The sequence below is a fragment of the Cuculus canorus genome, chromosome 1 (genome assembly GCF_017976375.1).
Source record: "Cuculus canorus isolate bCucCan1 chromosome 1, bCucCan1.pri, whole genome shotgun sequence".
Taxonomy (NCBI): domain Eukaryota; kingdom Metazoa; phylum Chordata; class Aves; order Cuculiformes; family Cuculidae; genus Cuculus; species Cuculus canorus.
In genome coordinates this window covers 182005435-182028711 of record NC_071401.1, presented here as the reverse complement: position 1 = coordinate 182028711, position 23277 = coordinate 182005435, and the positions used below count along the sequence as shown (strand labels likewise).

General features: G+C 39.7%; 1 protein-coding gene across 3 annotated transcripts in view; it reads right to left on the bottom strand.

The window, feature by feature from the left end:
- Positions 1 to 324: 324 nt before the first annotated feature.
- The window catches only part of MET (MET proto-oncogene, receptor tyrosine kinase), a 100011-nt gene continuing 77058 nt past the window's right edge, over positions 325 to 23277 (bottom strand). For 2 of the 3 annotated variants that reach the window (XM_054082826.1, XM_054082810.1), the window contains exons 12-21: positions 17275 to 17421; positions 15071 to 15227; positions 14125 to 14265; positions 11504 to 11734; positions 9036 to 9116; positions 8235 to 8416; positions 6653 to 6762; positions 3860 to 4025; positions 2814 to 2950; positions 325 to 2657 (exon numbers count right to left, since the gene is read on the bottom strand). In XM_054082826.1, coding sequence (XP_053938801.1) covers positions 2447 to 2657; positions 2814 to 2950; positions 3860 to 4025; positions 6653 to 6762; positions 8235 to 8416; positions 9036 to 9116; positions 11504 to 11734; positions 14125 to 14265; positions 15071 to 15227; positions 17275 to 17421 — 1563 coding nt within the window. In that variant the 3' untranslated portion in view covers positions 325 to 2446. The remainder of the gene's footprint in view (positions 2658 to 2813; positions 2951 to 3859; positions 4026 to 6652; positions 6763 to 8234; positions 8417 to 9035; positions 9117 to 11503; positions 11735 to 14124; positions 14266 to 15070; positions 15228 to 17274; positions 17422 to 23277) is intronic. The other variant, XM_009566651.2, reaches the window with a different exon arrangement.

The window sequence follows — 23277 nt, the reverse complement described above, 5'->3', positions numbered from 1 at the left end:
ACCAAGTGCATGAAGAATTTTAAGGCTATGCCTGGGTGCAGCCCGTGGTTAGGCAAAAGACTTTCTACTCAAATGGGCTATGCCATCATTGTTCATGACAGGGTATTCTGCACTTTCCTCTGAGGCATCTGTTAATGGCTCAGAGGCTGAGGAACTGCATGCTTGATTTATTGGGGCACCCTCCACATTTTTATGTTTCTGAGTTGTTTCCTTGCACAGTTCCACAGGTCGTAGTCAGAAAAAGCATACAGACTTTATCAGCTTAACAGTCAAATGGTAACAGTAATTACAGCACTCAGAGTGTAAAGTATTACAATAATTCATTTTAATAATGTTTATTAGGTCATAACAACAACTAGAAACATAAGTACCATTCAGCTCTTCTGCAGATATATGAACTTACTAACATCAAATATTTACCAGAATCACGTATTCTTACAGGTGTCCCAGACACAACATTAACTTTATTAAGCAAAAGTTCATAAATAGTAAAAACGTCCTCTGTTTCACATTGCAGCGTTCCTCAAGCATGTATGTACAAGTTTGGAGTATCTTCCCCAAATCTGTATGTCATAAACTTCCTTAGCTGTTTTAACAACCATAGAGATGATTTTGTTTTGCCTGCAGCAAAGCCTTTTGTCCTTGAGCAATCTACAATTAGTATTGCTCTCAGCAGACATGAAAGTTCATTTCTGAAATGAAAGTGGTGATGAAACACAATACAATATTATCTGCTCATAGTTTGCCTACACGCTCTGCCCTCATTATAAATCTCTTAGTTATAACAGTGTCTCCCAAGAACAATATATCTCCCTTATATCAATTCTTTATCTGCACTACCTCTCTTTGAAGATCTTAAAATGGCTGGCTTGCAGCAATGGAGATATTATACTTAGGGTGGAGTGTGTTTACAGTCAGTTCTTTTCCTCTTTAATATTTACACAGTATTTTTTTAAGGTTGCTACAATTCATTGACATACATTTTCTGAAATGTTCACAGTGCAGTATTTTGTGGCCTAACCAAACTTTGTAAATGTCATTAAAAATAAACTTTTTTTAATATAAAAATAGAATACTTTACGTGTTTACACCAACAAACCTAGTTCTATCCTATTCTAAACAAGCTATACAGTAGTATGCACAGAATTCCACAGGAACAAAAATGACATGTGATGCTTGCCCTAAAGCTACAGTACTCTTCCCTAATGAATGAAAGTTTTATTTACTATCACTTTTCAAAACCATTTTTTTCTGGCCATAATTTAGAAATAAAAGTAGGTATCATAATTCACTGGGTTGTGTGATCCAAGAAGAGACTACGGGGGCCTAAAGCAGTTTCTTCTTTTGATTGGTCTTCTCAGCTCTTTAGAGCTGGTGCGAAGAAGTTACCAACATTCTTGCTGTGGCACAATCCTTTTAGCTCAGGGCTGGCTACAACGCCTCCGTTCCTTGCTCACCTTAGGCGGCAGCTCCACCCAAGGGTAGGTGGCAGAGATTCAGCAACTTGCCGTGTGACTTGCCAGACAGCAGCTCCATAAGGTTGCCGGTCTGCCTGTCTCCTCTTCCTCTCTGGAACAATGCAGCCCACATTACTACACCCCAGAGATTAGCCTGACAATTATTATGAATGCCTTCAAGTTTTTATTCTGAGAGAGTGGTTAATTCTTTACTGAAAGAAGTGGAGGCTTTGCATTTTTCACTGAGATGTCTGTCGATATAGGCTGTTACTCAAAGAAGTAGTTGAATGTTGGAATGAAGTTGACATTAGGAATGCTTTAAGCTAGATGATTTCCCCTTCATTTTGTGTACCGTCTGACTACAGCAGAGGACTGGCAAGACCGACGTACTTGTTTTACTGCACACCATTTTTTGATGTTGATTTCTGTTAAGACATTTACCATGAGGCTGGCTCTCCTGGCTGCTTATATTATAAGAAACCTTGTTGATATAGTGCAAAAATCCAGAGTTTGAACCATGTGTTTGAAACTCTTGTAAATCTCATTGTTTGTTTTAGCCTTTAGTGCGAAAACCATTTCTGCACTGCTCATTATCCTAAAGTACAAGCAACAGTAACAGTCCTTCTAGCTGTATTGATTAGTATTCTACTTTTTCCTTCATGGCATTAATGATGAATCTTTGCTCTTGGGTCTGAGCACATATTAATGAGAGCCAGTGGAAACTAGCTCTGGGTGGTAGCACACAACGCTTCCATTTGGTAATTTGATGCAGTTGTCCAAATACTTGGAAATTACTGTGATGGTTTCTAGAATCCCATAGCCTTAAAAAATATGGTATCATGTCCTTGTACTAGTGCAACTTGGGCAACAACATAAACATGTGCAACAGTGTTCTCACAAAGACTGGGCAGTAGAAACTAGTAGATAAAATGTTTTGCTTTTTGTTCATACAACTAAGAATGTATTTTCCTCTATTTCAGACATACCCGTCATGTGTCAACATCCATGTCTGTGTTGTCTTGTGATGATAAAAGAGAGGGATAGGGAGCAATGCACTTCACGTTGACGTATGTAGCATTGACATGAACGTAGTGTTCCCCAATAAAAGTGGAGAAGATAGTTGATATTTTTGAAACAAGTTCAGAAAATGCTGGACGCATCTCAGGTTTTGGATGCCAGCACTTCAGCATGACTTCATACCTGCCATTCAAATAAAAGAAGTGTTCAATTATGAAATAACGTGAAAAGGAAAAAAAACCAAACCCACCCAAACCCCCTCTTTCCTCCCACAGTCTCAATTCCTATAATATCTGAGTGAGCACCATTTGCAGAAGGCTGTGCAAACTATTTACTTACAGTGGGTCAGGGCAGTATTCAGGTTGTAGCAGCCTTCTTCCTTGTAATAAATAAACAGTTATATCAAAAGAATTTACATCAGGATAAGGTGGTGCCCCTCTTGTCATAAGTTCCCATAACAACACACCAAAGGACCACTAAAAAAAAAACAAAGAAAAAAACCCAATAAGTGACAGGATTGAAGGGCTTTACATTCCAGTTTTAGAAGATGGTTTGACAGATTTAAGCACTCAAATGTATGGACTTTCCCTTTGAAAAGTTATTTTACTGCATTCAGCTTTCTTTTAAGTGGGCTAGTAAATGCTGTAGGGACTTGAGAAGCCACTTAAATTAGAGCCAGAGAAACTCAACTAAGCAAATGAAAGAAAATAAAAGCCTATAGGCCTGCTACTTAGCTGGTATAAATTGGCAGACCTCTTTTGAGGTTAATGGAGCTCTGCCAATTTACATGAGCTGATGATCTGACTAACCCTGTGTAAATACATACTGAAGAGAATATATGTGGTGAACGTCTATGCATCACAGGCTAATTTCAATCTGGATTGAAAGGAGAGCTAAAACACAAAGTGATCCAGCCAACTAATGACTTCATCTTATAATTTTTTCTTCATAAATGGCCAGGTACTACTTGAGATTGCTGTAGGCAGTCAGTAAGTATTTATAAAGCAAATGAAGTCTTTTTGAGAACAAATAAATTTTTTGAGTGTCAAGGTTAACCTGTTTTGTCAAGCTTTCCAGCGCCCCTCCTATAGCTGTGTTAAGCTCCAACTTGGCTTCCTGAAATGTCCTTAGTTTCCCTTGGAGTGAGATTCAACTTCTAATTCTTTCCTGAGCAGTAACAGATAATCAGGTCAACAACTTGTTGCTTTATGATTGGGACAAATACCCTTTATGAATGTAGAAACAGTCTCTTACTCTCATGTGAACTAAAGTTACATTGGAGTATAAGTTTTGGTTTGGAGTTAGTCCATTCATTAAGTATTGGAGAGATGCCTCAGGCAGTAGAAGAGAAATTAATAGGGGATACAAATATGTTTATACATTACCACATCTGACTTTGTTGTGAACTTCTGAGTTTGTAAACTTTCTAAAGCCATCCATTTCACTGGTAGTTTAGCTCCTGTTTTATTGTGCACACTGTAGTATTCTTTATCATAGACATCTCTAGCAAGACCAAAATCGGCAACCTTGACAGTGAATTTTTCATCCAACCTAGAGAAATGACAAAAAGTATTATCTGCAACTGAGCAGGTGAGATTCACAGTGGCAGTGGATTATAATGAGTGACTTGCATTTTGAGACCGTGGCTTTGGAAGGCAGTACTTTATTTTGGATCTATTAACTAATGTAACAGTGAAACAAAAAGTGCAGCAAAGTATATTTGACACCCATTTAACACAGTGAATGAACTCAGGAAATTACTGATATTGTTTTGGTAATATAATTTGAATTACAGTTCTTTTAAAACAATTGCTCCGTATAAAAAGATTTTTTGCTAATAGGCTATACTTCCTGATTGTGTGCTACATCATTTCTTCCACAGCTGTTTCTTCTTCTGTATCCTTAGAAACCTGTCATTTTTATTTCCAAGTCAAGGCATCAACTTGCGTATTCACTTTCAGTTTTGGTAAGGAAGGACTCATCATTATCTCAGTGACTGCCCATATATAGTAATGTAGTCCTGTAGCCGAGGATGTGTTTAGTGTCTGTACTGGGAAAGAATGGTGGCATAAGGAAAGTTCTTCTGGGGTTACATCTCAACCACATCAGAAGATCTCCCTAGCTTTGCTCCTCTTAAGCTTGGTGTTTGTCCTGATAAGCGATATCATGCATGCTGGCATGCTTAAGCCTACCCTCCATTGTATGTGCAGACTTAGCCTCCGCAAACACCTGCTTTTGGGCTTCTCTACAAAAGCACACAATCATAGAATGGGCAAGTATGGAAGGGACCTCTGAAGATCATCTAGTTCACCACCACCTCCCTGTTCAAAGCAGGCTCAGCTACTGCAGGTTACCTGGTACTATGACCAGTTGGGTTTTGAATATCTGCAAGGATGGAAACTCAATATCCTCTTCGGGCAACTCATGCAAGTGTTCAGTCATCCTTACAATAAAAGCATTTCTTCCTATGTTTAAATGCAATTTTCTTTACCTCAGTTTGTGCCCTCTGCCTCTTGGAATGTCCCTGGGAACCACTAAGAAGAATCTGGCTTCATCTTTACTCCCCCATATCAGGTATTTATACACATGGATAAGATCCCCCTAAGCCTTCTCCAGGCTAAACAATCCCATCTCTCAGCCTCCACAAGTGGCATTTCCCTGTCTTGAATTTACGAGGTTCCTGTCTGGACAACTCTCTGGTCTATTGAAGTCCCACTAAATGGCACAAAACCATCTGCTGTATTTACTGATGCAATAACTAAATCAATACCAATGAAGGGAGTAGGAGGGAACTTTGATGAGTCAATAGGAGACAGTTCATGCCATAGCAGATTTCTGCACCTCTTCCAGAATAATGAAATAGAGTCAGGAGTCCACGGGAACTGGATTTGCTTTCTTTCTCGTGAACATAACCATTGTGGCAAGGGCTGTGCTTCTGAGAGCTGGATTGCACATGGCCACTGAGGAACATGGGTCTTCTACTCTACATCTTCCTCTGGCTCTTAAGGCTCTGAAGTGCTGACCCATATAGAAGTACAAAAGCAGCCACGCAGTTGGTGATGTGAGACATCCTGATAGCTGTTTCCTCCTCACCCAAGGGAGACAATAGGCCAGAGGGAATGCCTTGTTGCCACTGTTTGGATTTTGATTAGATGAACCAGGACTTCCATCCACTAACCCAATTCCTTCCTTCTTAGGAAAACTGAAAATCATAGAACCATAGAATGGTTTAGGTTGGAAGGGACCTTAAAAATCATCTAGTTCCACAACACTTGCCATGGGCAGGGACACCTCCCCCTAGACCACGTTGCTTGTGAATTTTTTACTTCCTTAAAAAATCCAGCAGCTGTAAGAAAACATTCTTTCTCAGAGACTGTTCAGCTGCACAAGTGTGCACCCTTTGAAAAACAAGAAGAAATCTGATGTCACAGATGAATAAGCTTTTTGCAGCCAGAGTTTTAGATTATGACACGCTAAAAATAAATTCTAATGTTTAATCCTGTACCTCATTAATTCACAGCATAGGTGATGAATCAGCCTAACAGTATCAGGAACTCCTGTATCGGTTGGTCTTTGTGTAAACTGAACTGTCTGGCTACCCAGACACTACTAAGACTCTGCATGCTCTGATTTTTTAACATTAATTTGTGAGTGCAATTTGAGCCAAAGTAAGCTCATACTCATGTAATGAAAGATTATTGTCAAGAGGTCTCACTGGTGTTTCTTTGTGTTCCTACTTTTCTCACAAAGTTCCCCTGTGCTCCTCTCCCTCCTACTAGGTGCGGCAGCAGAGATGTGCTGCTTCTGAAGAGGTTGGGTAGAAGCACAGCAAGTTGAGACAACAGCAGTGTAACTTCCCTTAGGAGATGCCTTTTAAACTCTAACCAATGATTTTGAGAGACAACACTTTCACCTCAGCTCTTCTTATTTCCCACACTCAAAAAAAGCTTATGTTTAAGAAATGAGCCCTTAGCAAGCTGAGTAGCTCATCAGTATGCAAGACAAACATTGGTATAATTATGGAACAATGAAAAAAACACCCTATTTTGATTAAAAAGCAGAATCTTGGAAATTTTTGTGTATCTCATCTCATCTTGTGTATCTCATCTTTGTGTATCTCATCTTGTCTTACAGAGAAGAGTGTGATAATATAGCTGGAATTAGATATCTGTACTTACATACAGTTTCTTGCTGCCAAGTCTCTATGGACAAACTTTTTGCTTGCAAGGTATTTCATCCCTTTTGCAACTTGAAGACCAAATCCAATTAAATCTTTTACCGTTGGATTCTGTAAAATACAAACAGTTGTGATACAATGAATGCAGAAGCCCAAGGAGCAGACTGTTCTTTTGCTGTGACTCCCAGTTTTGACACACCTATCTTGCCACCAGAATGATCAAGAGAAGTTGGTGCTTGTAGTAAAACTGACTCCAGAAGCAGACTTTGCAGCATTACCTGGGCTGGGAAGTGAAACAATACACTGAAACTTCAGCATCACAGCTGATACACAAAATTCACATTTGTGAACCTAGAATAATAGTATGTAGCTCACTTATGCTGCTCATCAGCTGGAAATGACCAAGAAAGGACAGAGTGCTATCTGAAGCAAAATAGGTGCAAACTATCATCAGTATGGTGCCTTGGAAAAGGCAAAGGAGACCTTAGCAGTTGCCAGAGGAAGGTTTTCCACAGATGAGTAACTCTTTCTGCTGGTCTGCAATGCACTAGTTCTACCTTACTGAAAATGTTAAATACAGAAATAATTATAAACTGTAACTCTTTTATGTAACAGCAACAGTTGTTATGTAATAGTAAGGTCCCACAGATTTTTGTGTTGTTGACATTGTTCCATATAATTTTCTTCTATGGAACAGTCCTGTTCAACAGTGATGTTATACTATCTATTTCAGGAAGGACTAAACACAGACAAGGTCCCTGGTGCCTGTAGAATAAAACAAGCTCAAAAGGGAAGAGATCCCTACTTCAGAAAGCTTAACTCCCCCAACAATTTGTCAAGATGCTTTTCTTTTACAAAAATTTTACTGTCTATTGTTGATTGCCATAGAGATGGGTGAAATCCCATTGGCTCAGAAGTTGCTTTATATTATCCTAGCACTGTGAAATGGGTGAAATATTACAGTATATACTGGGCTTACAGTATCTGAGGCAAGACCTGTGGTATCACACTTCAGAGAAAGCCGTGAGACATGTTTAAGAAATCTGTAGTCTTTCAATGAAAGTGGGTAAAATCTCTGATAAGAGAGTACTCATAGTTTGTATGTATTTACTGTTTTTCTCTCGTCAGCTAAGAAGAAAAAATATTGATTATAATGAGACTTTGTCTCTAGCTGGACATGAAGATCCCTTACCTAGGAGTTGTAGGAGCAGATGGTGACAACTGGCACAGCTGTGCTGAAGTCAACAGAGATATGCCAGTTTAAACCAGCAGATGGTTGGGCCCCTTGACTTAGATCTCATAAACACATTTGTTTATAAAGAGGCTTATGGATGGGAAATGAGAAATACTTATTGCTGATAATTTCTGGGAAACATTCAAGAGAGGAATTTGAGGGGGAAGGGAAGGAGTGGCAGCACTGTGGTTGGGCTTGGTGCCAGCCTAAGCAAGTGCTAAAGGTTAAGGTGTAATAACAGCAGCAAGTTATAGCCATAATGTAATTATCAGAGCTTATAACCTGTGGTGTTTGAGCAGGGTGTGGCTAGACTCGCAATACCATTTGGTAGACCTCACCATGTACTTACATGAGTCTCATTCCTAATGAAGTTTCGAAGATCTCCGTGTTTCATGTATGGAAGAACGACTAAGGGGGAACCTTCATCAGGCAAACAGATTCCCAGGAGTGACAGAACATTGGGATGAGTGAAATCTTTCATGATTATTCCTTCTTTCAGAAACTGAGCTACTTCTTCCAGGTCTGTAATCCCTGATAAATCCAGTAATAAAATGAATTAATTAAAAGAAACCTAACCAACCTATAGTTCATTTCTGTACAGCATGTCATTGCACAACAAAGTAATAATGAGAAGATACAAACATGATTTCCACCTCCATAATGTGATCCCACATTATGATCATTGGTTTTCTTACAATGACCAGATACACTTTGTTGGTGATTATAATTCTATTTCTCCTTTTCTAATCATGAATTATTTAGAATTGACCCACAACACTTGAGTAAAGCCTTTAATAAATATTGTTATAGTATCTTCCTGTTTTTCCAGCAGCTTTGCCTGCTCTTTAGCAATTTAACTCCCAAACCCAAATCTTCAGCAGTCAGTAGAATAAAAAATTACACTGCCTTTCCCTCATTTTCCTCTGTCCTTTTCTTTGTAGAGGAAATATATGGGCTTTTCATTTGACGCACAAATGTATACTAATGCCTCATGGTAATCTAAAGTCATTGGAATTGCTCCAGAGATGAATTCAATCCAGCTGCAACTAAGAATCTCTATTTGTGAAAGTGCAATTCACTGTAATTAATTAGTTCACCCTGTTTTTCTTTGGAATTATGGTAAAGTCTCACTATTAAACATGTAACTCACTATTCAGTGACTTCACAGCACAATGAATTTTCCTGCCGTCATTATCTAGCAATGTCCCATGGTACACACACCCAAAATGTCCTGTGAAAAAAAAGAAAGATTAGCTTTAATAAGTAAAATTAGCTTTCTGATATTTTCCACTGGATAGCAACTATACTTTAAAAAAGTGATCACACTCCATTTCTGTCCAATTCCCAACACTTGTAATGCATATTTCTTAATTAACACATAAAACCATCATTACATGAAACCATCACTACATAAAATAAAAACTCTATTTGCAGCATAATTGATATTTCTTGACCTGGATGGAAAATATAAACAATGACAAGGCTGGTGCCACAATTGCTTCATATTCTTGTAATGACTATGCACACAAAAAACATCTCAGCCCATTGCCACTGTGGTCTCCTGTTAGGTCCGTGTTAAAGGAGGGCACTAGAAGGCACAGGGAAGCGATTAGAAGGAGCTGAGGTGACCACTGACTCAGTGGTTTCCAGTGGTTTGCAAGCTGATGCTAACTGGTCCACAGGACTGCACAGCCTTGATGCATCTTCAGGGAAGTTGCATAAGGAGCATCACTGTGGGTTTACAGTCTCTCAGGTCTTGCTATTCCATGGAAAATGTTGAGTGTTTAAATGTCGAGTGGTGTATTGGCCGTGAAAGGTTTGTGAGTTAATGTGCCAATCACAAACTGACAACATCAATAAGTGGTAGTTTATGGTCTCTGCTGTGGCCTAGTTCCTACTGCAAAACATCACGAAAAGATAATGAGTGAAATTTGTCTTCTAGGTGATGGTCTAAGCAGTGAAATAAACTACCAGTGACACAGAAGTCCTTCCTGATCCTGCATTTTCTTGTCAAGCAAATGGGATAGTCTGCAGTGTGGGGAAACCTACTAGGAGAAGTCAGGTTAACCTGTTTAGGAAACAGAACATTGAGTTCCAGGCACATGCATTTATTTATCCAAATCATATGTGCACATAATAGTGACTTTCCTTCACAGATGTACTGTTTACTGTGTACTTCTAAAATATTAATATTTGCAGTTAGAAAGCAAAATATTTTTTGGTCAAGTGTGAGTTCTTCAGAAAGAACAAAACTATCTGATTAATTCTACTAGGTTCCAGTCATAAATGCCGGTGAAAGCCGAGTTGGCTTTGATTTTGGCTTGGGTTAAAATTAATATGAAGTTTGTTTTATAAAAGCAACTAAAATCCCATCAGAGCACAGATTGTTTGGAGCCTGGGCACAAATCCTAAAGCTTGAATCGGGTGTGTCTGAAATATTTTTGGGTTTGGCCCATTTCTAGATATAGAGGAGAAAATTAAACAAGGTTAATTATATTGGTGTCATTCCTGATATTTTTCAACATTTTAAAATATAGGAAATTACTTGGCCTTTTCTGAAACAAGAAAGAAAAGAAAAAGGCCCACCCTTGCTTTGGGGATGATGAGTGTGTGTAATACATGGAAGGGAAACACACTGACTGCTTGATTTGTGGCTATTTTCCTGCAGAAGAGGCATTAGGAATATCATTTATAGCCAATTTTTTATCAGTTTTCTGATAATCAGCAAGATACCTTTCACGCATGATCTGCAGAAATACTGAAAATCCAGTTTCTCCTTGATACCGAATAGTACAGTTTAAAAAAAAGCCCCTAACAGAAATACTGTCTTGCTCTGTGAAAGAAGGAGGAAACCTGCTCACAGAGATGTAGAGGAAAAGGGGTGATGGTAGAAAGTCAGAAAAATAAGGGCTTGCTGTATCAGGGACAAAAATAAGTGGAAGTGAATCAGGAGCTACACATTATTGCAGCTGTGATGACAGCGGAATGAGGGGGAATGGAAAGCCATTGGAGGGTGGAAACAAAAAGAGAATTCCTCAGAGCTGGGGGAAACTTGTGGAGGGAAAAGTGGTGTATACATTTCATCTGGCCCATGCAGACTTTCACCGGACACAGTAGTGACCACAGGAGTTTTCAGTGTCATGTAGCATTCCTGACAGCTATCAGGCTCTGAGCTTAAGACTGCTGGTGCCCCCATCTCAGCATCATCTGCTATTTAGGCACGTTCCTTAGGCTTATGCAATATTCTGTAGCAGCCTTACTTGTGCTCCACAGCCTTGTGGATGAGAGGCCCTGCCTGAGCCTTTCCATCGCCCAGAAAAGGGTGAGAGTGAGGCAGCTGAGGGGGAACCAGCAAGTCCCTGAGTTCAAAGGAGTCCCATTAACTGGCAGACTCCTTCCTCCCTCTGGTGTCTTCTCCAACTGAACAAACATGCAACCCTTCATCTGACTTGAAAGCAGAGCCCTTTGGATCCCCCTTGATTCAGTGCACGGGATGTAGTGCTGTAAGAAGTAAAAAGCCTGAAAAACCTCTGTGTAGACACCTTATTCAGAACAGTTCATAATGAATGTGTGTGCAAAAAGAACAGCAATTTGCAAGGCAACAGTTGTGGTACCCACCTCTTCCTATTACTTCACTGAAGTGCACAATCAGGCTGTCAGCACCAATAACCACATGCTGCACTTCTTTGACCAGGTCAGGGTTTAAGGCACTGATGTCAATGTGGACATTAGTTTGGAGAAGTGGACTTGCTAAATCTGAGTCCCCGCTGGACAGAATTGGAGAGAGGTCAGAGTGAGGATACTGAGCAGGTCTGCACGATCCATTCTGAGACATGCTTGGAAACTGGTCTGCAAGACGAACAGAAACTGTTACGATCCTTTTAGACTTCTCCTTGGAGAATGAAGACTTTCATTTCATTGGTGAGGAATGTTTGAGTTTATCAGTTTGGAAGTGGCTTGGCTTTGCAGAAGTTTTGGTCACAAAGGGAAAATGAAAATACGCCTTGCTAATCTGCCAAACTCCAGGAAAACTGTGTCACTAGAAACTTATGCTTCTCTCAGCTCTACTTTTATGAAAGCAAATGGCAAAACTTCCACTTTTCTGAGGAGAGGTAATGAAGCCTTGTCACATCTTGCCAAATGTAGTTAAAGCATTTCTAGTAATTGGGAGTAACAAGAATTAAATGGAAAAATGACAGCGGTATAGGAGGAGGAAGTAGTGAACAATTAAAAACATGAAACCTTTTATTATTGTCATGTTCTAATTTGGTAGGTAACTTCACATTTCATGAAGGTTTCCAAACTGCTGGTGACTAGCTATATTTATCCAATGGTAAATATTCAACCAGGGAAATGCCTAGAGGTGATTCATATCCTGTAACTGCTGAAGATAATACAGTTGGTGCTACTCATGAAAATAACATGAGCCAGCTGATTTAAAATAGCAGAAATTAAAATGTTTCAGTCAAGCCAGGAGTATTTATTTGAGAAAATTATTTTTGTCAACAGCATATTGTTCAGGTATTTTAAATAGCTGTTGTTTGAAAGCATTTTTTCTAGTATTTGCTGTAATAAAATCAAGGATTAAGTTTAATTTACACCAATTTCAATTTGGAATGATTCCAGTGGAGTAAATGAGCAGAATTTAGCCCAAGGGCAAAAAGAAAAAAAAGGTAATAAATTTAACAAAAGAAATTATCAGATACTTTATCACAAAATGTAAAAGGTGTTGAACAGACATGTTTTATATATTTACGTATAAAATCTGTGAAGTTTTCATATAGTGCTGTTATCATGCTAGGTGCTGAGAAAAACTTAGTGCTGCTCTATCTAGAAGAAAAACACTAACTCTTCCATTCACAAAGACAGTTTATGTTACCAACTATCTACTTAATAATCATGGTAGATAATAATAGAAAATAATTTTTACAGCTGCCAGATGTAAACTTGCATGTTTTCTAATGCTGCTGCCATTTTATTCTTTGATAATAATTGAACATTCCTACAGGAACGTTAGGTGGACACTCCTCCTTCTTTGGTGCAGTCTCTGCCATGCTCTGTCAGTACAGAGCGGCCCCAGGAGTGCTGCAGATTTACCTTCCACCGAGGTTCCTTGTGTAGTTTTGTCTCATGTACCACTTTCCCTCCTAACCAGTGGCACAGACTTCCCTTTTCCATTGGGAATCTTTCAATCAAGAAGCTTCCTGTGCGAGCTGGCGGCAGCAATTAAAGAATCATAAAGGAAGCTGGGAATGGGTCTGCCTCTCAAGCAGCTCTGCTGTTGGGGATTACAAAGGTGGAATAAGGATTTGGAGTGATTTCTATTGAGTTGAATTGAGCACCTGAAATAGTACAAGACTATGACTATACCAAGACTAACAAATACCTGTGATATCTCAAATATCATAATTTGGTAACTCCCAGTACTTGAATACTCCTTATTGGTAATCACAGAACATGGGCTCCACACATCTTAAAGGAAACGTTCAGCCTAAAGTGGTATAAGCACAGCAGAGTGCTTTTCTGGAGAATACCCATTCTAAATTGGTGTGATAAGGCACAAAAATGTATTCAACATAGGGTTGTTCTTCCCTCATGCCCAGCACCCTGGAAATGAACAGTGTGTTTTCTGACCCTGGCGTGCCAGCACACATGGACTTCCACTTGATTTGTCACAGTTTTCACATCCCTTTAATGTAATTTTTAAAACGAACATTCCTATACAACATGCTGTTTTATAGGAAAAGCATGAACACACAAAAGAATATCAGTTTATAAAACTTCATTGTCCCACGGTGGGCTGACAGAACTGCTTTATGATGACTGCATGAAGTCACTGAGACATACTAAACCTACAACCACTTGATGCTATCCTTAAAAATCAGTTTTTCAGAGTGAATTGCTGCATGGTGTGATGAACCTTGTGATAAGTCAAAATCATGATATCCATCAGCTCCTAGCTAATTGTGGAGCATACTTAAAGTGATTTTTTACTAATAGTATGGTATATATTCCTCCAACCTGAGTAAAAGTAAAAATCCTTCACATATGAATCTTGGGAAGCACCTGAAAAGCTCAGTTAAAATAAAAAAAAACCTGTGAACATGTCAAGTCCTACAAAATGGAGACGCAGACAAACCAGGTGAAAAAGTAAAATTAAGATATTGATCAAAATAGCTATAGTCTGAGAACATGAGAAGCAAGACGTATGAAATGGTATCATCCATACAGAGGCATACCTTCTAGGAAAGTTGATCTGTAGTCTACAGATTCGCTTGAAACCATTTCTGTCGTTGGACTTACACTCCTTGCGCTCACCAGCCTGTCCAGGTGAGGAGTGTGCACTCTGCCATCATAGCGCACTAGGTCGCTTCCCAGATCTGAATGGGGAGGAGAAAGAAATAATGGAAACCCCATGTTTACTGTGTTTACCACCAACATTCATTTAGGTATTTGTTTAGGATTAAGGTGTTCTGCTCTGCTGAGAAGAGGGCCCCATGGTTGTTGAGGCAAACAGGTGCAGGACCTAAACTTCACCTACTTGAACAGCACAAGAACCTCTATAACTTGTGTTAAAACCCTGCTCTTGGCCACCACGGAAGACACAAGAGAGCTTTGAAGCCTCTGGGGCCATCAACATGATCTAACTCTAACACTGTGCCAGATCAAGACCTGGTTATATACTAGCTTCCCACCTCCTTCCTGCTTGCATAGTGGTGTGGTTCCCAGTGGAAGGAAACCCAGACACAGGAGCCAGAGAGGAGGCACGCTCTGACTAAGTTGAACGGGAGACCAGGACATCACAGTGCTCGATCTTGCACAATCCAGGCACAGGCTAGAGGACTATATGGCAGCTGTGAAATGTTGAAGTGCTTTTGATTCCATGCATGTTCTTTCCTTGTCCTCTCTCTCAAGGCTGACTAGGGAACAGAAATTACTAAGTTTTCTTCATAGCTCAGAGTCCCTCCAAAATCCTTCTCCCTTAGGCATAGTGCGGCCCTTCACCCAGCTCAAGCAAAAGCCAAGGGCTGAAATGCAAGTAAACATTGGACTTGATTGTGAAATGTCTACTGACAGGTTACAACAGGGCATTGCATGGCAGTGAAGCCAAGCATAAGTTGATGCCAGTTTTTAAACTCAAAGATATAATAATGGAACTATTTGATGGAATTGACTAGGACGCACCTTTAATTTGTTTCTTCTTCCTTCTCCAGAGGAAAAACACTAAGAAGATCAAAATTAAAACTGACGTTGAAACAACTCCAGCAATCAGTCCAGTGAAATTCTGTTCTTGCCGGATCAGCACTTTTCCAATAACTGTTGACAAAACTTCTTGCTTCCACTGAAAAAAAACAAAGAAAAATATATTGCAATGATTTCAAAAGACAAGAAGTAAATTATTAGTACTAAAGTATGAGCTGATATTTTCCATATGTATTAAATCTTGATTTCGTGTTGCTGTACTGCGATAAGGCATTGGGAGTGGAGAAATTATTATATTGGTGTATGCAAAAGCAGTTCTACATTTTTATGACTCACTACATGCCTTCAAGTGCTCTGGTAATGACATAGCTATGTATGTGCTACACCACACACACACACACTCACACATGCACTCTGGCTAACAGGGTCCCACTGGTACCAGGTGTTAATTCAAAATACTAATTTCATATTTTTACTCAAGTGGTACAGCAAAATGTCTGGGTCTATGAGTACGTGGACTGACATGTATGTTAAAAAAAACTATCTCAAATATCTTTAATATGTGCCTTTCTGGCATAAATAAGCTGTAACACCAAACTCTCTGTTGACAGCTTGCCTGCATTTTAGTTCCCAAGGTCACGTGAGCCTGTCCCTTGCCAGCTTCCAGCTTGTGGACAGTTTAAAGAAACAAAACAAAACAAAAAAAAAATTCAAAAAATCAACAACCAAACAAACACCAAACAGCTAACAGGGAAAAACTGTTTTAGGTCACTAGCTCAGTCAGTTGGAATGTATTTGGCCATCTTTTCTCTTCCTCCTGTGGAATTCATTCCTCTGGGCAGTGTAATGATGGATTTGCCCGTCAAAAGAGCAAATTTTCTTCTTCATTGGGCAGACTGCAATTTCTGAGGCTCCTTGCCAGTAAAGAGGCAGAAACCTTATTTAACCCCTTTATGTTGTGTTCTTTTCTATGTATTAAATACATATCGTGCACATCTGTTTCTCAGAGGTTAAGAAAATACCACATAGTGGAACTGATCAAATATAGTGACAGTCCTGGTTGCAAATGTAAAATATGAACAGGTACAGAATGCCACACATGCACAAATATTGTGTGAAATCAGACATTTATAGGTCTGGGAAACAGATTTGCCAAAAGGAGACCTGCATATAATTTTATAGTTTGCCTGATGCATCCAAGAAATTTAATTTATACTTGTCAAAGTAAATTAATATTAAAATAAATTAATATTTACTCTATTAATAAAACAAATCAGCTATTACTATTCACTTAGATTGCAGGACCACATAGGAATACCATTCATGGCCTAGGACCCTATTGAGATGAATGCCATAAAGACATAATAAAAATAGCTAGTCACCACTCCAAAGAGCTTACACGGACTGTGATCCTAGTCACACTTACATGACTGGCAAAGTTTCCACTGTCCTCAGTGAATCACAGTTCATGATGTCATGATTTCATAGTTTACTAACTAAGTTTAATAACTAAACATAGTTTAATAACTATGATTTCATAGTTTAAAGGTAATCCCCTTCCACTCTGATTGTCCTGTTTTTATATTAAAAAAAAAAACAAAGATACCAAAAGATTTGTGTCTTTTTCTACAAATCAGCAGGTTAAAACCATCTACAATTTAAACTTGCAGCAGCACTCTGAATGACGTCTAGAACAGTAATTTTAAAACTCAAACATTTCTCCTAAGCGCCTGCATCTTACAAAAAGAATTGAAATGAAATTAAAAACAGTAGAAAAAAAATATTTCAGGAAGGATTTGTTCCTCTTGACTGCAGCAGAATTTTGTGAAAAAGGACTCATGAGCTCCAAAACAAACATACTCCATTATAGCTTCCCATTCTTCCCCATATATGTCCTCTTGTGTTTGGACTAATGACTGTCATTTTTTTCCTGTGCTTAGTTTAGTTCCTGCTTTGTGCCACGGCTCCAGAAAGTCTCTATACAAACAGGTAATAACAACAATGCTGATAATATTTCTTTTAAAATAGTCAATACTATTTGAATTTCCACCCCAAACAAAGAGGGATTGAGATAACTCTGTAAACACAGGCTTATGCTTAAATGTAAAATTTATAGGTTCAATGGTGACATTGGGAATGATAATAAAAATGGCATTAATATCTTGTGTGTGGTTTAGCTGCCTCACCTCTATATTTAGCTCGCTGCTGGATTTCAGGAGATCACTAGGAACCGTACACAGAATTGATTCCGACTGCAGGAGGAGATTTTCACAGCTTTTATTTCCAACTTTTAGCACCTCTCCTTTAACAGCTTCTGAATCAATATAATTTCCCTTGGAAAAAAAAAATCAATGTCATATTACATAACCATCTTGTAAAAGTTAAGAAGTCCTTTCATTACCTCGGAAGATGTTTATAATGGAAAAACAATTGTGAAATAAAAGACTAATGCAAATTTACATTGCCCTGTCAATATGCATGTATCAGATTTCTTCATGTAAATGGGAGTTTGACGGACAAGACAGAAAGGGTGAAGGAATTTTTCCTAATAGCCAATCTAAACCTTCCCTGGTGCAACTTGAGGCCATTTCCTCTTGTCCTGTCACCTGTGGCAGAAGAGAATGACACCAACATCAAACTCCTTTAAGATATTTGTAGAAAGCAATAACTCAGCATCCTGGTCTCCAGGTGGAACAATTCCAGTTCCCCCAGCCACTCCCCACAAGACTTGTGCTCCAGACCCTTTACCAGCTTCATTGCCCTTCTCTGGACACACTGGAGCAGCAAAACATGTTTCTTGTAGTGAGGGGCCCAAAACTGAACACAGCATCCAGTGTGGCCTCACCTGTGCCGAGTACAGGGAGACAATCACTTCCCTAGTCCTGTTGGCCACGCAACTTCTGATACAAACCAGGATGCTACTGGCCCTCTGGGCCACCTGGGCACAATTCTGTTGGTCCTGTTTAGACTTTTGCATGATTTGCACAAGAAAGGAAGCATTATGTGAGTGTTGTTTATACAAATCTGGCATTATATGATCCATAAACTAAAGGCATCTCAAACACTTTGATTTTCAGGTGGCAAATGGTAGCAGAAGTATAGCTTTCCAAAAGAAAAAAAAAAAGAGTTTCTCACAAGAAGGCGTCATGACTGACACTGCTACAAAGCCAGTCCGAGGGGCAAAAAAAATCTTACTTTGGAATATGTTTTGCGTCTGCTGCAGAATCATACTGAGCCCTGGCAATATGTTAATAAAAATACAGTAGAGACAGTTTAACATCCTCTTTTGACTGGCAGAGTCACAGCTCAGGTGAGTGCTTTTAAATTGCTGGTCAAAGAAGTCCATTTTGCACTGTCTTCTGTCTACTTGGAGCCATTCTGTTCGGTGTTAATTAAGTAAATAGTCAATGTTTATTGCTCATTAGTATGGAGGCTTGTTGCAGATAGTGAGCCATTCATATTGAAATCTTTCCCTTGAATGATACACCTCAAAAGACTTGAATGGGGGTCTTCCACCTGAGGATCAATTTACTACCCTGCAGGCTGTGGGTGAGTGGCCTCTTTCCCCCCCCCCTCCCCGCCCTCCCCCCCCAAGGAAAAAGAAAAATATTGCTGAGGTTTCCTAAGGCAGTCCTTAACCAGTTATAATGAAGATAGTAGGTTTTACGTACAATGATTACAGTTATATTACATTTAATCTATTATAGTTTCAAATATATCCCGTATAATATCTCAATATATTAAGCATTTCAAAACTCTTACAGCAGTGGTTTTGCTCTTCCAAGGACCACAGAATTTGCCTATCATTTTAAGAAAAGGAGGAAACTGACTCCTCTGAGAACTAAGAAAAAATATTTTCTATTTTAAAATATGTACTACCCCCTACTTGCTGACCAATGCCCTTGCAGGCAAGCTGGGGAAGACAGTTACTAGATTAGCTTTTGCAAATCAATCTGATAGACCAACTACCTCACAACTTTAAAGAGATGGGAATAATTCGGGTGAAAGCCTAGAAGTAGTAAAGGGCCACAAACCAAGGTGTAGAAGTTTTGAGAGTGGTGTCAGAAGAATTTTTGCAGTTCCTAAGCAGAGCAGGTTCACTTGGGAAGAACAAGGAGTTACTCAGCTTGCTCATTAATACCAAGGTTTTCATATTGCACATTTTTGGACCAGATATTGAGACAAACATAATTTTCTATGCAATGTGGAAGAAGGTTAAAAATAGAGTGACCTACAAAGAGACAAGAAGAATTCCTTAAGATTGTCTCTTAAAGAATACGTTGTACTGGCTTAGGAACAGAGTAGGCAATTTGGTAAGTCTTGTCCAACTTATTTTCAGAGCTGATGTACCAGAGGACAGCCAAGATCTCAGATTTGATGTGTAACACGAAATAACAATTGTGCTCCTTATTTTGCTAGTGGAAGATTTATATTTATAAATACAACTTCGTCATCTAGCAGTCCATTCTTAGGCCTTCTCTGGAAGCATACAGAGAGACCCACACTGGCTTGGTAGATGAGCACCACCCCTGACCAGGCCAAGATTCTGAGCAGACTGAGGTAAGAAGCTGTTTCTTTCCTTATTTATTTGGTTTGGGTTTTTTTCTTTTTTTTTTTCTTTTTTCTTTTTGTGCCACAAGTAGGACACACTGGGCCCTGTCAGCAGCGCACCTTGAGCGCACCTTGTAGGTCTGGGTCAGTGAATCCTGCAGGAGGCAGTTTGTAGACTTTGTCCTCTTGAGCAGACTCAAGTCTTTGGTCATCCCAACTGCAAAACACCAGAGTTTTTACTGCTCTAACAGCTTTCCTGTTGTCAGGAGATTGGAGCACTTCTGAAGTAGTGTCTTCATGGTGGTGAAGCAGAGAAGTGCCTCAAGCCACACTGCCATGACCCCTCTGACTGGTGCATGGTGGGCACCGAGAGACTTCAAAGAGCCACATACTTGGCAGACGATGACACTGATGATGTGGGGCTTTGAAAGGCTTGGTAGTGTGAAAGACAAAAGGGCTGGCACTGAAGACAAGAAGGGCTGGCATTCATGGCACACAGCGTCCTAACTGTATTTTAGATAGAAGACTTAATGTTTTCTTGTGTGTAACATTTTCTTACAAAAACATCTTATGGTCATCAGGGGAAACCAAAGAGAGCCTTTCAATTGGCACTCATTGTCATTTGATGAAAGCCAAATATGCCACACTAGATTAGTTTGATTGAAAAACTTCTGATAAAAGCTCCCTCCACCCCCCTGAAACTAATTAAGAAAAGATAAAAGAACTTTGGTTGGATAGAACAGACTGTTCACTGGAGCAAGCTGCCATTTAATTTCATGCTGAGCTTGCTTAATTACTGCACAAAATATGACCATGAGGCATGTAAACTTGTGTATGTGTACTTTTGAATGCGGGTACAAGGCTAGTGAAACGTGTTGCCAACATGGCTTGTAATGATCTTTTGGCTCCTGACTATAATTAATGAAAGTTGCCTTAGTGTTTTGGTACAAGCATCCCACTATACCTAATTCTATTTAGAGGAAGATGTTAAATTGGTGCTTGTTCTTGCTTTGTTCTAGAGGACCAGCTTTCACTAACATTGTTCTCCAGTTGTTTGCCAGGAAATAATCAGGGCATGTCAGTAGACATCTGTGTTGTGTGCCATGACTATAGGTGACAGCAACATTACAAAACTGTGACTTTGGTCAGTTGTCAGTGGGACAGTCAGCCATCCTTTCTCATCTGAATGGCTTCTTCCCAACAAAAAAGAGCATTCAGATGAGGGACTTCTCCTTAAGGGAGAACAAAAGCTTCAAGAGTAAAAGAAAGAAAAGAGTAAAAAACCACCAAATTTTTGAACTCAGTCCCTCAGAAGATTATGGAGCAAGAAGATTATGGAACAGCCAGCACTGCTGGTAGATTTTGCCTGGGCAGGATGATTGCCTTCTATGAGGAGATGACTGGCTCTGTAGATGAAGGAAGAGCACTGGACAATTATTACCTTGATTTTAGCAAGCTTTGCAACACAGTCTCCCCTAGCATGGAAAATAAACTGGGATGTGGTGAACTGGATAAAGTGGGTGGAAAACTGACTGGCCATCAGCTCTAAGGTCCAAAGTCTAACAAGTGGCGCTCCTTGGTGGCTGATATAAGGACCAATACTTCTTAAAATCTTCACCAATAACCGGGACAAAGGGACAGGATGCACTGTTCTTGCACTTGCAGATGACATAAAATTCAGGAAAATGACAGATATTGGAGGGGAGGACTGCTGCTCAGAGTGACTGTGGCAAGCTGGAGGAGTGGGCCAGCAGGAACCTCATAAATTTAACAAAGAGGATGCAAAGTGCTGCACCAGAGGTGGAATAACTCCATGCACTGGGACATACTAGGGATAACAGGGTAGAAAGACACTCTACAGAAAGGACTTGTGCTCCTAGTGGGCTACAAGGTGAAATCAGCAGCAGTGTGCCATTGTAGTGCTGAAGGCTCACAACACACTTCAGCAGCAGCAAAGGCAGTAGGTTAAAGGTGCTGGTTTCTGATCAGCAGTTACAAGACCACACCTGGAGAATTGTGTCAAATTTTGAACCCCACAGAACAAGAGAGGTACTGACAACCTCATGAAGTACAATAGAAAGACACTTAGCCAGGAAGAGAGATGAAGCACAGGAGGCACAATGCAAGGGTAGTGGAGCTGGGATTTTTAAGGCTGTAAAAATCTCCATTTGTGGAAATACTCAGAACTCATCTAGACAAGACAATAGGCAACTTGACCTAATTTTTAACTTTTTCTTGTTTTGAGCAAGGGGGTTCAACTACGAAGACCTCCAGAGGTTCGTTCCAATCTAAGTTATTCTGTGACTCCTCTCACATTAGTCTTCTTTCCAATCGTTTGATATGCATGACCTGGAAAATACTGGAAAACACTGCTGTCACTGTACAGAGGCATTGAGCCATGCAGCAGCTATATATTCCCAGCTCCCTGTTGACCTGCACAGGGAGCTGGGAATATATAGCTGGACGCTTTCTAGCATTTCTCTATAACTGAATAGGAGAATTGCTATGCATTGAGGAAGGACTGATTGTATGGCCAAGAGTCCCGAGTAGAAAAACAAACAAACAAAAGAACAAACAAACAGACAAACCCAGACTGATTATTCTTTGGAATTTGCCCAAAATGCTTTGTGAAGGCAGGTCATTATTCAGACAGTTTTACTAGAACCCAGTATGGCTTACAGAAGCTCTGAGGTAACCCCCTCTGATTTGCTGCAGCTAAGAAGATGGCCCACTGGAATCCTGGAGTCATAGACCTCAGGACTTCAAAATTTCATGACTGTTACAGATGAAAAGAGTTTTGGCTTACAAAACTATGGAGATGTTGCATAAAGAAATGAACTTAGTCTTAAGGCTGATTCTCTTCCATAAAGCATTTTTTATATATTATATTCTATATAAGTTATAGATATTCTAAATAAATTTCATGTACATAATAATATATTTTCATAAACATTCATTATAAATTAGAAATATGTGTATTTATCCTGTCCTATTTGATACTCTAACTCAGAAAACCACTAGATTTCAGGAAACTGGACTCATAAAATGGATTTAACTTTCTCTGCAGCACTCTTGTGTGAAGCAGACGGTGCCTGTGAGGGCCTTAAATTCCTAGGAGATGTTTCTCAGTTCCGTGTAGGCTATTCTCAGTGCTCTTTTAACAGGCAGTTAGCATCTACTTTGCATTTTTCATGGATTCGTAAATATTTAGGCTACGGTGGGGACTGACTCATGAATGATTTTGTTCACAGGCCAGTTTCTTTCAGCTCTAGAGAGCCAAAGCCACTAGGTCACTTTCTAAAGGCAACTCCATGTCTTTTGTGAACAAGAAAACAAAACCATATGAGTGTAAGAGCTAGGACTTCCACTCAGACCACACTTTCAGGTTCTGGGCTGCTGGTCAAGTTTAATCCTGAACAGGTGATGCAGCTCATAGCAATTGGAAGCTGATGCAGCATGGTCCTCCCACGAGGGTGAGGAAAGCCCTCTTCCTACCCAGCCTGATGCCAACAACCACCTACTACATCTATGTTTTTGACCCTGTATCTTTTAAGTTGCGACAGTTATGGGCTCTGAGGAACACAGTCCTGAACACACTGCTCCCTGCCTCTCTCTGCCCTTGCTTCCTTGGGGACTCC